The 17,683-nt window shown below is 40.0% G+C and overlaps 2 protein-coding genes across 4 annotated transcripts in view; one reads left to right on the plus strand and one right to left on the minus strand.

Annotated features, from left to right (window-relative positions):
- Nucleotides 1-17,683, plus strand: part of KCNAB1 (potassium voltage-gated channel subfamily A regulatory beta subunit 1) — a gene marked incomplete at its 5' end in the record, with an annotated part of 412,738 nt that overhangs the window by 67,537 nt on the left and 327,518 nt on the right. The window lies entirely within an intron of this gene.
- Nucleotides 16,221-16,607, minus strand: LOC308420379 (NHP2-like protein 1; the record flags this gene model as incomplete). Its single annotated transcript, XM_080916363.1, has 1 exon — nt 16,221-16,607. The coding sequence occupies one exon, from the start codon at nt 16,605-16,607 to the stop codon at nt 16,221-16,223; it is 387 nt and encodes a 128-aa protein (XP_080772489.1).

The raw sequence follows: 17,683 nt of genomic DNA on the forward strand, positions 1-17,683 counted from the left end.
CCTTGAATCCCGATGACCCACTTGTCTGAGTTCTGAGCACTGGGATTACAGGTGTCAGGCACTATGTCCAGTTGGCATTTCATGCAAGTGATTTAGCCACATCTTCTGACTTTAAATCATAAATAGAAATTCAGACAAAATGTACAATTTATTTCAGTAAGTTTCCTCTAACCATGTCTTCATTATTTGGTTGTGGTATGATCCCTTGGAGTTTTTCCTGTGCCTCCACTGCTAGTTTAAATACACATTTAACACACTGAGCAATGTGTTTCACACTGCCCTGAGGTTTTCTTTACTTTAATATTCTATATGTAGGAGTGCTTTGTCTGCAAGGTCATTTGTACTCCATGTGTGGAGGGGCACATGGAGGTTGTAGAAAAGCAGTTACAGGTGGTAGAGACCCATTGTGTGAATGCTGGGAACCAAAGCCAGGTCCTGTGGAAAAGCAGCCAGTGTTCTTAACCTCTGAGCCACCTCCTTCAGCTCATGACATTTTCTTTTAAAAATATTTAACACTGTATAGTTAAAAATGAACTTCAATGGAATCTCAGTTATAATTTCTTTTTGCTTTACTCTTCTATGACCCTGATGCCTGAGACAAGCTATTTGCCTTCAAGTAGACTTAATTTTCTATTTTTAGAGAATTTGAGGAATATCAGATAGATTATGACCTCTGCAGAGAGCTTCTTGCATGCAGAGGAAGGCATGACTGCTATGGCTTGCATGTGGCTTATTTTCAATAGATTAACGTGATCCAAATGTGCCCTCCAGTGCGGCAGTGATGGGACCTTAAAGAGACAGAACCTCATGTTTGCTCTTTGGGTCATGTGGAACATCATTTTTGGAGGGATTAAGATAATACTTAAGGAACTCTAGTCTTTTTAGCTATCTTGTGACACGATTGCCTTCTCTTACACAACAAGGTCCCACCACTGGGATATCACCTGCAGTGAGGTCCTTCTCAGTGCAGATCTGTGTTCTCACAGTCAAGTTTGTGTCACAATCTCAGCTTGAGTTTCCGAATATGATTTAAGAGCATATAAACCTTATTTTTGGTCAAGAATGAAATTATTGGCATTCAACTGGAGAGACCACAGGACTGAAGAGTCAAGAGCTATGCGAGGTCTTATGTAGTTTGTAAAACCTGTTTCATGTAGAGAACTGCTATCATTTGACCTTGACAACCGTACAAGACACACAGAGTTATTGCATCCTACTTCATCCCAGCAATAATGTGCACAGGTCAATAACCATCTCCAGACACAGACTGCAGAAGAGCCATGCCCCTAAGTCAAGGAGAGAACAGTTACTACCCTTGTTGTAAATCTCCAATCTTTTCTTAAGTACATATTGGAAAGTGCAAGCTCTCATGAGTCTCTGGCTCATGAAATGCTTCTTTTCCTTCTAATTTTTCCCCTTCTTCACAGACACTAGACTTCTAGTTTACCTGTTGTTTTATTGCTCTGACCAGCATTGGAAAGAAACAATTTAAAGAGGGAAAGGCTCACTTTGTCTTCTGATTTCAAGGATTTCAACTAATGGTCAGCAGGTCAGTTGCTCCTGGGCTTTGGGAGGAGTACATTATCGCAAAAAGAACACAGAAAAGCCAAGGTGCTCATTTCACCGTAGTCTGGAAGCAGAGAGAAGGACAGAGGAAGGGTGGGGCCAAAGTGTGGAACTAATAGTTCCAATGAGAACCTACTATTGTTGACTTCTACCACCTTCTAATCCATCAGTAAATTTCAGGATTAATTTGTTCACATTCCTGGTTGTCTACTTATTTCTAGAAACATTCACTGCTACTCAGAAATGTACTTTATTCATCTCCTGTTTCAATCAATCAAATCAAGTGGCCAGTACTTTGAACACTATACTCATAATAGTAAACAGTGGTTAAGTACATATGCTCATGAAACTTAGGGAAATAAAAGCCTGTTAGTACTTGTTGATTAAAATTTGACTATGGCATGTGATATACACCTTTCATGAACAGGTTAGAAAATATTTTTTATCAAAATATATAAACAATATGGGACTCAATGTATGAATTGACTGTGTACCAAAGCATATGGGTGGGATTTTTTTTAAAGATTTATTTATTTTATGTATATGAGTAAACTGTCACTGTCTTCAGACACACCAGAAGAGGGCATCAGATCCCATTACAGATGGTTGTGAGTCACCATGTGGTTGCTGGGATTTGAACTCAGGACCTCAGGAAGAGCAGTCAGTACTCTTAAGCACTGAGCCATCTCTCCAGCCCTGATGTAGGATTAATAGGGGGTACAGTCATGTACTTTTTTTTTTTTTATCATTTTCTGATAATAATGTGGAATTGAAGGAGTCTTTTGGAAAGCTGTGGCATTTGAACAAATTTTAAGCCAAAGCAACCTTAAAACAATAATTTTAATGTTAGTACACGTGTGCCAGGGTTTCTAAGCTGTGAGATGCACTAACCAAACACTTCAGTAGGATCATGCCATGAAACTCACATCACTTGGTGCCACACCTGTTTTGCTGGATTTCTCAGGCAGTTTCTCCGAGTACAGTTCTAAGTGATGGACTTTTTTTCTAACACCCTGCTGGTGCCATGGGTTCTACTGCATAGTGATGTCATGGCCATTTTAGTTTTATGGAATTACACACAGGAGACTTGTACAGTGAGTCACCTAACAATGCATTTCTCAGGCGCCCCATTGTCAGTTGACCCTTGACTGTATCAAGAGTCCTTTTCTTTCACTCACACTCTTCCCATTAACCCCCAGGTCCCCAATTTTCCATCCTGGAACTTTCTTACCACTAGGACCCAAAAGATTGTGCATTTTCCCTTATTCTGTATTAAACATAAAAATACTTATGTCCAAATATAACTTATCCTTCTTTTATAGAAGTCAATGTTTCCTCATGACAGTTCAAAAAGCACAAGAAACTCTAAAAGTCCAAAAAAATCTATTTAGGCTATTTTTAAATAGAGGTGGCTACTTATAAAATACAAAGAAAAAATTAAAGAGATTAAATAACCAATATTCCTGAAACAGCTACATGTCTGCCAAATCACTGGACTGCTAAACCTGGGAACAGTTTTCTTATTGGCAAAATGGGGCAGTAATACTGATGAACCCACTAACTTTCCAGTGTTAACATGAAGGCCTACTAAGGTAATGTCTAGAAGACAGGAATGCACCTTCAAGGTGCATCTTGAGAATCTTGATAATACAAACAAGTAGTATGGAGGTGATATAAACATGTGAGTCCTTCAAAATGTAGGAGAGGAACCCTGAGTTGAGGATTTCTGCTGTGTCGGAATTTAAAGAGATAGAATCACTTTTAGGTTAGATCACAGATGAGGAGCCTTTAAGCATCAGATCAGGAGCATGAAGCAAAGGCCTCAGGGCATTTGCTGGTCAAGCAAGAGCTGCCAAGACCACCAGCAGCAGCCTTTCACCTCCAGTGTCAGCACTTCAGCAGGAGACAGCAGGATCTGTCACCAGGTCCCCTACCTTTCCAATCTGGCAATAAAAACAATCTTTCATCCCAGGGCCAATTGGCTTTTCAAAACAACAGGCCTGGGTTTTTTTTTTTTTTTTTTTTCACACTGGATGCTCTTTTGATAAAAGTCCATAAACACAGATTTTATGTTTTTAATTAATCAAATCTTAAAACACAAAATGGAGTCATTGCAAAAGAGGAAAGGTCTCAGCATCAGTCAGAGGTTGACTAAGAAGCACGGGTCCACCTGTTGAGGGATAAAGGTCAGGAGATTTAAAATGCCATTCCAAGAGTTGCCAGCTGATAATAAAGTTCGCTTCTGCTGCATTTGTGATTTACGTGTCATCTCTTGCTCATTTAGTGTTCTTTCTATGGACAAAGGCTGAAGGCACAACCCCAGATGCCATCTGAGGGAAACTTCAAGACCTTGAAGTAAATGGGATGTAATGCAGAACTCTGACTCTCTGTGTGGCTCCTCTGGTGACTAAAACTGAAAGCTTTGTCATTAGAGATTTGTACCTATGGAGCACCTTTATCAGGCTCATTCCTACACCTGCGGTTAACCACCAGGAACTTTCTGTCACTGTAAATGATCATGCATTACCTAAAACTTTATATGTAACTGCAATTACACAGTGTATCTTTTTTGGGAAAGATTTCTAAAATCTTTGACTCAGATTAATGATTTTGATGCTCATTCAGGCTGCTGCATGTAGTATGATTTCATCCTAGAGATCTATACCACATTATATCATCATCATCATCATCATCATCATCATCATCATCATCATCATTATTATTACTATCATTATCATCATCATCATCATTCTCCTTCTCCTCTCCCTCCTCCTCCCTCCTCCTATTTCTTTTCCTTCTATGTTGGCAAAAACTTCATTGTTTTTGGTTTTATTTTTTTCCTCTCTTATTATTACATTATGACTGCACTTTCCCCTCTTTTCTCCAAGTCCCTCCCCTCACATCTCCCCTTTTCCCAAGATCTACACCCACTTCATCTCCTCCCAGAAAAGAGCAGACTTCCAAGGACATTAACCAACTAGAGGGTAACAAGCTACAATAAGATCAGGCACACATTCTCATAACAAGGCTGGACGGGACAACCCAATAGGAAGAAAAGGGTCCCAAAGGCAGGAAAAAGAATCAGAGACAGCTCCACTCCCTCAGTTTGGACTCCCACAAGAATACCCAGCTACACAACCATAACATATATGCAGGAAACCTAGTTTAGACCCATACAGGTCCCTGACTTCTGTGAGTATACATGAGTCCCAGTTGTCCTGTGGGCCACCTTTTTATGTTGTCCTTGATTCCTCTAGTTCCTCCAATCCTTCCTTTCCCTCATTCACAGGACACCCCCCCCCCATATCTGCCTGATAGTTGGATATAGGACTCTGCATCTTTGAAATTTTTGGGCAAATGGATGAAAAACTAGAAAATATCATCCTGAGTGAGGTAACCCAGACCTAGAAAGACAAACATGGTATGTATTCACTTATAAGTATGTATTTACTTATAAGTAAAATGCAATCATGCTCCAATCTACAGACCCAGAGAGACTTAGTAGCAAGTACTGTTTAAGTGGAGACAAAGCATCTACCTGAGAAGAAAAAATAGAATAGATTTCAGGGGTGGATTAGGGGTGTGTGGTGATGGGAAAAGGCAGGATCAGGTGGGAGATTGGAGGAGAGAATACTGGAAAAAATGACTGGAATTAGTCTGCGTGGGGTGCATGCTAAGAATGAGTAGAAATCTAGTGCAATGGAAACTCCATGCAATCTACAAGGGAGACACTAGGGACAACTCCTAGTAACTAGGACATGGAGTCTAACAAGACATTCTCTGTCACCAGGATGCAAATGGAGGGACTGGAACACTACCTCAGTCACAAAACCTCCCAACATTTACTTAGCCATACCTGCGGACAGTGCTGGGTCCTGGAGCCTAGCATAATCATCATCAAAGAGACCAGAGAGACTCCGTTCAGCAACTGATGGAGCAGATGCAGTGTCCCATGGTCAAATACAGCAACGTCTTTATGCTGTCACGTTCTCATGAGTATTGGTAGCTGCTAATTGCCATGAACAATTTTATACAAGTTATGAGGAATGTCAGAGCACTTCCCATTAGCAATTTAATCCTACTGAGATTTAAGAACTCATTTTATGTGTCTTGACTCTTTAAAGTCTATGGAGATTTTTATACTAGAATATGACCCATCATAAAAAAAATACTTTCTGCAAAAAAAAAAAAAAAAAATGGGTACATTGTTATTAGGTAGTATTTTTTACAAGTGCACATGTAAGAAGGTAATTGCTGAGGCTGTTCCAGTCTTTTAATGAGGCAAATTTTAAAACACAAAATAGAATCATTGTAAATGGAGAAAGGTCTCAGAATCAATCTGAGGTTATTCCACTTCTATTTATACTCTGAAGCCCAGAGTGTGCGGTAATTACTGTTATTTTAACATGTCAGTTGTCTGTTCGGTAGATGCGAATGTGAAGGTTCTCCCCTCCTTTTGCCTATCGTACAGTCACCATTCCTGACAAGTGTCACTCCCTTGCACAGAACAAGGTTTGCATGTGTGTCTTCTGTTGATGAATGTTCCTTCACAATCTGGGTACAGATCTAATTATTAGGAATCATGTCAGCTACTTAAGATCTAAAGTGCTTTTATTTCCTGTTGTATCTGAGTTAGGTTTTCTTGTTTCACTGTTGAACTTTTTATTTTATATAAAATAACTGAAATACTTGGTGGTTTACTGTTTATTTCAAACACTTTATTAATACAGTAAAAATGGCCGCACTACCTGAGAGTGCACTTAACAGAACCTCTGCTGATGCGTTCCCCACGCCGCCCTCCCCACGCTGAGGCTAAGCACCTTTTCCTTCCGTGTGCTTTCTGTAGCCCCATTGCCTTCCCTTTTATGCTTGTTCTTTTGAGTGTAATGTTTTCTCTGCTGCTGGCTGTCTTTTAACATGATCTCCTCATCATACCTTGATTTTTTTAAATTGGATATTCTTTATATTTACATTTCAGGTGTTATTCCCTTCCCACCAATCCCATCCCCCTTCCTCTCCCATTGCCCCCATGAGGGTTCTCCCTCTCTCAACCTCCCTCTCACACCTCAGTGCCTTGTCATCCCCTACACTGGGAACTGTAGTTCTCATCGCACCTTGTAACCCATTGATTATATACACCTTGTCACAACTTTATCACATTCCTTGGGTTTACAGTTTATTGGTTTTCCTGATTGCGTGAGTTTCTAGTTTTCAGTAAATTATAAATCTTCCAGTCATTCTACTATTTCTACAAATATCTTCCTTCCTATATCCCCTTCTCTTAACATTTACACAGCTCTCTATATTTACACAGCTACCGTGTTACATAAATGTATCCAAAGGATAATTTATATTCTTAATTAATTTTTATCAATAAAATGCTTTTAAAGAAATTTTAGAATTACAGACAAATTGAAAACAATACAAAAATAAAAACCCACATTATCCAGCACCCCCTACCTTACACAATAATGCTCTCCACTGGCTACATCCTGAGTAGAAGTGATACATTTGCTCTATTCAAAGCATCTACCATGACATGTCATATTTCCTAAAGTACAAGTATATATTAGGGCTTACTCAATGTGTATTTATAGCACTCCATTTTTGAAAAATTAAGTATAACAACATATACCATTCAGAACTTCAGCACTATAAAGGAGCCAAGAACCTGCTGTTGAATATGTCATAGGCATTAGCAAAGAACCCAATACTATTCTTTTGCAAGCTGGACATATTACTAAAATGATTCCTACACTTGGTCTTAGCCAAAAGGCTGAGAAGCGATCTAAATTGGTTCCTAATGGTTTATTGCTATATCTCTTGCTCAGAGAACTGTCCAACCAGTGTTAGAGAGCCTTCCAATTTTAGTAGATGGCAATTAACACAGGGACAGACACCCAGCCAGTGTGCAGGTAAAACAGGACCATGAAGTCCTCAGCCCTAAACTGGAAATATGCACTGTACCCCTTCACACAAGGCTCAGGAGTTTTGTGGGAGAGGGGACAGATAGATTGTAAGAACCAGAGATGATGGATGACACCAAGGGAACAGTATCTGCCAGACAGAGAAGAAGCACATGTGACCTCACAGGTAGGATGAGAACATGCAAAAGTCCTGTGTAAGCTCAACTAGACAAGATTCCAGCATAGAAGGGAAGAATGCGGATAAGTAATCTCACCACGGGCCGAGAAGCTGTTGGCATTAGATGTTGGCTAAGGGAGGGAGAGTCAAACCAGCTTCAGACTCAGGACTAGCTGGACAATTTAAGCTGAACTCAATGGGGAAGAAAGAAAAATGAGAAGGGAATAATCTCAATGTTGGGTGGCAATTGATGGGATGGTTGAGAGGGTATAAAAAGGGAGCCAATAGGAGTTAATATATTCAAAATACATTAATACAATTATTTTAGATGTTCTAAAAGAAAGATGACTTTCAAGGAACAAAGGGGGTATGTTTTTGTAGAGACGGGAACAATGTTAAATTCTGATAAAACTTCTGAAGTTTTACTAGTATATGATTTACTTGTTTTGTATATATTTTTAAAGTACTAGGTTTTTAATAATGAGGCTTTAAATTGCTGGAATATACTTTACTTGATCAATGAGTGATGGTCCTTTATACTAATTCCAAATTGTAAACATTTCATTTTTAGTTTTTGGTCTTTATATATATGTGAGAGAAGTTGAAATATTTTAATATCCTTCATACATTTTGGTATCGTCGTAGTAACAGGCCCACACACAAAATGGCCTTCTTTTTATTTTTATGCATTCTGTAATCTGAGATAGCAAATTATGTCTAATGGGGCAAATCTGATATCCCAGGTAGTTGCAATTAGATATTCGTGGCCATGGTTAACTGCACTATCTATGCCTCCTTCCCACTGTAGTGACAGAGTTGAAAAGTTTTGACAGACCCTGGAAACACTGTGAATTTGAATAAGAACATCTACTGGCTGTGCCCTAGAATACTAATTTATACCATGTAGGAATGCCATCGGTAGGACCAGGCTGTGGTAGTGCACACCTTTAGTCTCAGCACGTGGGAGGCGGGATCAGGCAGATCTCTGCGAGTTCAAGTCCAGACAGGAGAGCCAGGGCTACATAAAGAAATCTTATCTTATCCCAGGAGGTATGGGGTAGGGAAAAAAAAGGAAAGAAAAGAAAGAAAAGAAAAGAAAAGAAAAGAAAAGAAAAGAAAAGAAAACTCATCCATTTTTTTTTTGATCAAAAGAATTTCCTTCTGAACTAAGATCTAGAGTAGAAGAGCACCGGGTGTTTAAAACTCAGCTGTCAGAATTCCAGGTGATCCATCTTTTTCAACTACAAATTGTAAATGACAATAATGATTTTGATAATAACTGTTAGCACACTAGCTTCAGAGTTCTCAAAAGCATTCTTATCTTATTCTTTGAGTTATTGATGGTTCCTTTAACTAATTTTTTTGTAAAGCAAAAGATTATTTGCTATCAATTATTCTAAATTCAGAAATCTTAATTTTTCTGTGAGAATATTTTTCTAACCAGATTTCTCTTATTAAATACAGGGTCTCTTTTTTGCTGTTACAGAATGCTATGCTAAAGGCACTCTCAAATCTCCCCCTTTGTCTTTTCAGAAGCCTTCTTTCACGGGAAGCATTTGCTTTGGCTCTTCAGACCCTTTTTGCCTGCATCTCTGAGGATACTCAGTTACTCATACCATAGTCACTGTGCACACTTCCCACACTTTCAAGGAGCCCTTTTCAAAACCTTTTTATTGATTCTTTGTGAATTTCACATCATGTTCCCCAATCCAGCTCATCTTCCTGACCCTTCATATCCACCCTTGCAACCTCTCCCTCCCAAAAGAAAAATAAAAGAACATAAATAAATAAATAAATAAGTAAGTAAACAAACAAACAAACAAACAAACAAACAAACCAAACCTTTTTGTGGAAGCGGTAGTGTGTGTCGGTGTGACACACATTAAACCTTATTACACAGACAGCTCTATTTGCCAATGTTCATTGCAATGAGTCATTGGTCTGGTTTGAACCCTCTGACTTCTGCTACACTATCAATACTGGACCCTTACTGGGACTCCACTCAGATATCCTGTTGTTGCTGTGTCGTGGAGATCCCACAGCTTCGGACCTACAAGTTTCGCCCTTTCATGTGCTCCAGCAGTTTGTAAGTGGGGTATTAGATGTCGTGAGCCAACTCAGAGTCCTGGATCTGGGCTTTAACAGAAGCTGACTTGGTCAGACCACCTGTTTTCCTGCACCAGTGCCACCAGCCCCCAGGACTAGCTTTCCTGCTTTGCGCTGGTGAGGGGTGGGCCAGCTCTCCCACACCATGCCACCAGGGCCAGCTCTACAGCGCTGCCCAAGTGAGGTGTGGTGACCACACTCCTGAGTGCTATAGCTGGCTACAGAGAACCTTTTTTGTTCCATAACTGAAATGTCAGGTAGATCCAGCTTGTACTTCAGTTGAGTCTTTCTCCATTATTTAAGATATGAACAAAGATGAGAAGGGGAGTTTATAGTAAAACAAAATGTCCTCTGGAGTAGGAAGCGAGCACTTGTTTAGTTGAGCAGTAAGACTGAAACCATTGGCCTCGGTGAGTGTTGTTTCATAAATGTCGATACTTCCCAGACATCCTATTTTCTCTATTATATCAGGTACTAACTACTCATCAATAGTGTAAGACTGATTTGTTCTCCCCCTGGCTATGTTTGGCCTTCCTTCTCATTGCCATCCTTTGTGACTCCTTTCATTCAGAGCAATATCTACTTATTTCCTGGGTAGGTGATCTATTTTCGTTGACCATTACTCAGTTTAGTTGGTTCTTCTTTTAAAATTCATATAATTTATATAGTTTCAGAGTGGATGCATAAAAATGTCACATTTTTCTCTGTCTAGAGGTGGCATTACCTCCTTACTGTTACCATTTTAAATATCCAATAAGATGGAGCTGAGTGGGGTTGCTAGAGTAAGCTCATTGAAGCTATGTCTATTGATTTTCTTGTTTTTAAATAAAAAGAGAAGTCATTTCTGTGAAATAGGCAATGTGTACAACGCCAAAACTAGACACCTCTTAAGTGAATAGACAATTAGTAATCATGTCTAAGTAATTTTTTATAGTTCATTCTTCTTCCATTTGTCAGGGCAAACATGGGACTGTGTACAAAAAGAAGGCAAAATTTCAAGCTTGTTGCTTAAGCATAATTTTTTGATTGACTTATATTTATTTTATGCCTATATTCATCACTAAGATAATAACAATAATTTAAAATCCACCTGTACATGAATTTCTAAATTATTTTTCATGCAAGCCAAAATACTTTAACTTCAATTATTCTACTTTTTTGCATATGTAAATTAAGCCAGTGGAAGCTTCAACTGTAATAGATATAATAAAAATTGTATATAAAGGTAAATATAAAACATGCAGGTTGATAGTAGAAACACCTGGAATAGATAGAACAGCTTTTTAACACCCTGGTAACTCAGAATCAGTCTCAAGCCTTGTGCCTTTATAAACATTTGCATTCAGGCCCAAGTGATATTCAAATCCCAGTGATTCCAGGACCATGCTCTCTCCTCCTACCTCTGAATCCAGCAGCCTCTGAGGAGAAACTTTGACTTACATTCGGCCCTCCTTTAAGCATTCTTCCCTACATTGCCTGTTCTACCTAGATTGTTCCAGGTCTTAATCTGGTTCATTTTCCCTCCCAGTTAAAGAATCAGACAGCAGGAGAAGTTCCAGTCTTCACAGGTAGCAGTGGTGAGATGTGGGACACAGCCAACGGGAGCACATAGAATCAGCATTCGACTGCTTTGATTGGGAGTGAGGCATGCATGCGGCAGACACACAGGGAGAAATACCCTCCACACATCAGAGGGAGTATTCGAGAAGCTAAAAAATCCAGTCTCTCCTTAAGGCCTGAGTTTTTTAAAATCTTCAAAGGATCTTCCTCCCCTAATTTAGGGTTTGTCAGTTTGAGTAAACACAGGGTCTCACAACTGTTACTGAGTGTTCTGAAGCCACCTGACCCATTGATCCAGTCTAATAGCAGGAGGGCTAGTGGCAGAAGAAAAATCCCAAAAGCCTTTGTTTTAAGTGTGGGTTTTTGTCTCAGATCATTAGAGTAGGGAAGACTCTGGCCATCTTGGGCATTCACCATCTCTGTAACCTAGCCATGAGCCCACTCCATACTTGGTGGCATATTCAGGACTCTCTCTGTCTAACTCCTAGTTCTTTACATCTATGTTTACAAAATGAGTTTATAATTTATAAAATGGATTCTATCTTGTCATTTCTGGCTAAGTACTTTAATAATGTAAAGGGTAAGGCAATGAATCTTTACCATGACATAAAGTGACTCCTTCTATCTTTGTAGTCTGGATGTGGGACTCTCCAGGTCCAGTCGTCACACTGAACATCCTGATATGTGAAGAAACCTCTCTGATCCTGCCGAGATCTTTGTGTTCTTCTCTGAGTCACCCAAGACAATACATCTCATTCTGTCACTCCTTAGAAAATCCTCTAGAACATGACCCAGCATTTTGGGGAGTTTGTTACTGTCTTTTTCATTTCTAAGTAGTCTACATATAAATAAATTTTAGAATTATTTTCTTCCTGGCATTCACTCCCCACTTTCCTTTATTAATAATTCCCAGATTGTCCTTGGGGATTTTTCCATTCTCCACTGCCATACTATTAGAGTAAAACTGGCCTCACACTTAACCCATAGGATAAGCTCTTCTTGGCTCACGTCAAGTATATTACCTGACTTTTTTGTTTTTCTGGCACCAGATTCCAGAGTGATCTAAGCCTGTTCAATTAGGGTAAATTCAGAACTTAACTGTGATCACGGCAGATGGAGATAACTTAGGGTGAAGCTTGGGTTCTACCAACTATCCTCTCTCACAGAGGAAGCCTTCACAAGGAGCCACACTGTGAAAAGGAAGCGCCTAGGAATATTTGTGAACCTCTTATCACACATGACTGTAGATACGTCTGTGGTCTGTATGGTCTTCTTTCTGAACTAAACAAAAATTAATTAAATGCCATTGTTTAGTGAAGCCAACATAGGGAAGACATGTTTGCTTGTGCTTATGTTTGCATCTCTGCATATGTCCGATGGATTACAGGAAAACACATTACATTTGCATCTGTTTCTTTCAGATGTGTTACTGGATAACAGCTATTCAGAAAATGTAAATAAATGGAAAGAAAATGTAACTGTAAGGTCTCCTAAGTTCTGTGTGTGTGTGTGTGTGTGTGTGTGTGTGAGAGAGAGAGAGAGAGAGAGAGAGAGAGAGAGAGAGAGAGGAGAGAGAGAATAATAATGCTGTGCTCTGATAATTAGAATTTCAATCTTTTTGTATTTTATTAATTGGGGAAAATATAATAATGCATTGTTTACAAATGCAAAGGACTTCACTAGGGTGGAAGGAATTTGCAGAACCAGACAGCTCAGGTCTGGTTCTCGAAAGTATAAGCAATTGCAAAGCTCAAATCAAACTTATTTTTGGTTTAAGTAAAGTAAAGTGTTACCATTTTGAAAAACAACCTATTTGATGCAGTTATCTCATGTTTGTTCCCCTAGTTTGGACGTTTCTTCTCTATCCTGATGTCTGGCCCCACAAGGCTGACCTGTATGGTCTGAAACCTTGTGTTTAGTTTGGTCAGTAGAGACCCTAGCAGTAGGCTATGCAGATGAGGTTGTGATTTATCCTTTCAGGAAACCAAATCAGACTAAACCACTCTCCTTACCAAATGGAATTGTCCTTTGACATGGACTTCTTCCATTCTTCTCACGAGAGCTGTCTCCTTACCTGGTTCTGATGACCACGCTACTCACTGTACCGTTGCAAATTTCTCTGCACCTTTTCAAACAAGACGTTTTGAGCTGCTTGTCTAGGGTGTCATTTGTTTTCTTTTGGTATATGTTGGGAACCCATTTCATCCCTCTCTTTCCCTCCCCCACCGTGTGTGTGTGTGTGTGTGTGTGTGTGTGTGTGTGTGTGTGTGTGTGTGTGTTGCTGACTACAGACCACATACCGGAAATATAATTAAATGTAAATAATTTAACATAGTGTGATTTGATGCTGAAATATTATCTGCTATTATCCAGGACCAGAGGAAATTACATGACAAAACCAAAGAGGAAAATGCCTAGAGGAATTTCTGGGCTCCATTGCTCACCTCCAGGGTAACATTTACAGTATAATTCAGTTTTACTTTAATCACATTTGAGTCATGGAATCATCTCTGTTAGGCAGGAAAAGAATGAAAGCACATCCGGTAAATTTACCTGCATGACACGAAGAGGAAGCGTATTACTGAGAAGAGCCCCCCACACCCAAGAACAACAAAGAAACATAATCAACTTAGTTACTTTGGGTCATGCATTTTCCCCTTTAGTATAAATGTCCTAACATAATACAGACTAGGAGTTGTTCATTAAAGTAAGGAGGGGAAATTAGTATAAAACCTTGGAGGCTTTGCTTAGATCAAAGCACATATTGAACTCAAAGAGCAGTTTTAGTTACAACTGTAAAATCCTATATCCTTACACTGGCTCTACCTCATTCTTGTCTAGTTCTGTGGTGAGCAGTGCTACTATCCTCATCCCAGTCCATCTTCCTCGCTCCCCATACTCTGGCTTAGTAAGTGTTCTACTATGAAGAGACACCATGACCATGGCAACTCTTATAAAAGAAAGCATTTAGTTGGAGCTGGCTTACAATTTCAGAAGTTTAGTCTAGCATCATTGTGGAGGGAAGAATGGCCTCATGAAGGCAAAGATAGGGCTGAGGAGAAAACTGAGAGTTCTATATCAGTATCTGTATGTATACTGATATATAGAGAGAGAAAATCTGGGCTTGGAATGGTTCATTGAAACTTCAAAGCCTACCCCCTAGTTTTGAAACTTCAGGGCCCATCCCCAGTAACACTTCCTCCAACAAGGCCACACCTAATTACTTCAAATAGTGTCCCTGCCTGGTGACTAAGTATTCAAATCCATAATCCCCTGGAGACCATTCTCATTCAAACCAGCACATTCAAACCTAGGCTGCGAAAATAGACTGCTCACCACATCCCTTATGGCTGAGGGCTGAATCTAGTCTCACTTTTCTGAAAAATGCTTCTAACCCCTCTTCCAACTTCTCCCTCTTTTTGTCACAACCTTTCCTTTTTCTCTGCCATGCCTCCCTCCCTGTGAACAGAGTTGCACCTCTGTCTCAGCTTGGCTTTCTCTGAAGTGCAGCTGAAGCAATGTAGAGTTAAAAATAACACCGCCTTGTGAGACTCGGAGGGAGGGTGGGAGTGGAGAGTAGAAAGCGTGTTCATTATGAGCTTTTCAATTTCTGAATGCCCTGTCTGAGTCATTAAGTCTTGGCTAAGAAAATCTCTGGTAGCTCGAAACAGGAGGGTGGGGTTTTCCTGTGTTGTACTTTGGCTGTGTTATAATGTTATATGTTAATATAGATGGGGAAAAATGCTTTTCCATTCTGATAATGAGTTGAGTGTCATGCTGTGAACAACCAGAACAAAGTGGCAAAGCCCGTGTAAGCCTGTTGTGAGAGAAGCCTGTTGTCCTGACCACCCACCTGGGTAACACAATGGTCAGAAATTAGCCAGAGCTCTTACCTTGTAAAAACTCATTGTTTACATAAGACAGACCACAGTTTCCATAAGCTCTTGGATTCCAATTAGCAGTGAAAAACATTAAAACCGAAACTATTGAGAAATATCAGTTATGGGATATTCATTTTAGGTATAAAACATAATAGAAATTGTATAACAGGCAGATATTCCTCTACCCTTGCTCTAATGGGCAGAGCACACTGTTATCCATTTGTTCGTTGCTAAAAGAAGAACAAGACTACGTTTTCTTTCACTTAAAACAAAATATGAACATATATTTATTAGGATGCTCAGCAATGACCACGCTCTACTTTCTTCACGTGAGGGAGAACACACCTGACACATGTTGTGGGAGGAACAGGATAAAGGCTCCCGACACAGGTGTCAGAACTGCTCCACAAGAAATCCCCATTCACCGAGGAGAGGATGTTAACATTGTCTCTGCTGTAAGTTCCAGCCAAATCACCATGACTTCCCCAGAATCCCTTTGAGCTGTTACTGCCTCGGATACAGAAGAACATGTTACACGCAACAGAAACACACAGGACATTAATAAATGGCAGCCAGACATAGGCCTAACATCAAATTTCTTCAAATGATAGTGGGGGGTGGAGGACTACTGCTACCCAAAGTTCCTCCGTGGTGGTGACATTTATGGAGACCTTATATCAAAGGCACAAGGGACCAGTGTCACTGTCATCCGACCCGGCACAGTGGAAGAAGTCTGCAGAGGAAAGTACAGACTGTCCCCGGCTTAAGTTTCTTCTGGTTCTTTCCACTGTTAATGGTGACATTCTTTCACCTGCCTTAGCTATCATTTCATTTTTTTAAGGCTAAAAAATGGTAGAAGAGGACAAGGAGATGGTAAAATCCTCTGTTAAGACAAAAATAAAATAAAAATACAAGAACCAGGTGTAATACAATATAATATAAACTGGCGAAATAGTACATGCTAACAGACAATATGATACACAAACAGGGTAGGAGTAGGCAGTTAAGGGTAGAGGTCACAGCCTACACCAGGAGCCTTTCAGTAGACTGCTGAATGGACCGGATCTGCTGCTTTAGTTGAGAGCCTTCTTTGATGGTAACAGAACAGGCGAGGACGGGCCTGGAGACTCCACAAACCTGTCCTAAAGCCTGCTTGGAGCGCACAAATACATAGGGCACATTCTTGTCTTCACATAGCAGAGGGAGGTCCAGGATGATCTCCAAGGGCTCGGAGTCTGCTGCCATCACAATGAATCCAGAGATGCCTCTGTTGAGGGCTTTGGTGGCTTCATTGGTTCCTTTCCGAAGCTCCTTGTAGTTGCAGGACTGCTGAACAAGGTCCAGCAGCTTCTTGGTGGGGTGGGCATCTGCAAGGGGATAGGCCTTTGGATTCACATCAGCCTCTGCCATGGCTGCGGTGCGCCGGCCTCGCCGAGACTCGATCACAGCCCACCTCAGACAGACTGAAACGCCGCACAGAACAAGACTATGTTTTTAAACTTAAAAAAATTTAAAGAAATCGTGAAGTAAAGCAGTACAGGTGATGCCATAATCAGTATATTGCTTGTGCGGAGAAGACACTGTCTCTGCCTTGGTAGGAAGATGAGCAAGTGTCAGGAAATGCTTTTGGAAGGAATAGTGGAGTTAAACTAGTGTTTGGATGGGGTAGACATTCCATCAGTGTGCTAACACATGGAAAAATATCATCGAAATAAAAGGTTAAATTCCAAGAATGCAATGCTTCCTCTCAAGTTGTTGGTCACAGTTGTCTCGGGGATCTGTCAGACAATACAGGATATTGCTACTGCTCGTCTGCCCACTAAAACAAGATGGTAAGACATGGAGAAATCAAGTTGGTACGGACTAGGAAGAGTCCTCTTCACTGGCCATATTTTATGATTATGAAAATGCTATGCTGGCTTCCGGGGGAGTAAAGTCATCTGTAGTCTTACTCAGCTGTGCATGCTGTGAGCTATAATCTATGTAAGATATACCCATGGGTACAATAGTGGCCCAAAATTATGAGGCAATTAACTGCTTCCTGATTGGATTTAAGACCCTTTTCTTAAGAGGAGATGTATACATGCCTATTACTACAAATCTAGTCACAAGTCCGTGCCTGGGGAGCTCATAAACTCCAGGAGTGCACCCTCTACTATTATTTTGATAAATGGACATTAAAGTGCCCTCTAATATTTGTATCTCTATACCCATAGATTAGAAGCTCTCATATATCATTAGAAAAATGCAGTTAATTATGCAGAAACTTAGAATTGTCAAAGAGCAGAAAATACTAAATACTTATCTGTGTATTGATCAGCCTTATATAAATGGAGCATTTATATTCTATCTTTTTCCCCCATGACTCAAGAATAATCTTGAAAGATCACACTCTGGAGTTTGGAGAGGATCATTGTCCTTTGGACATGGCACAACAAATAAACCAGTAAACTCACAGCATCAGTGGTTGACTAAGAAAGACCCAT

Source organism: Micromys minutus (assembly GCF_963924665.1).
Source record: "Micromys minutus genome assembly, chromosome: 4".
NCBI classification, from domain to species: Eukaryota; Metazoa; Chordata; class Mammalia; order Rodentia; family Muridae; genus Micromys; species Micromys minutus.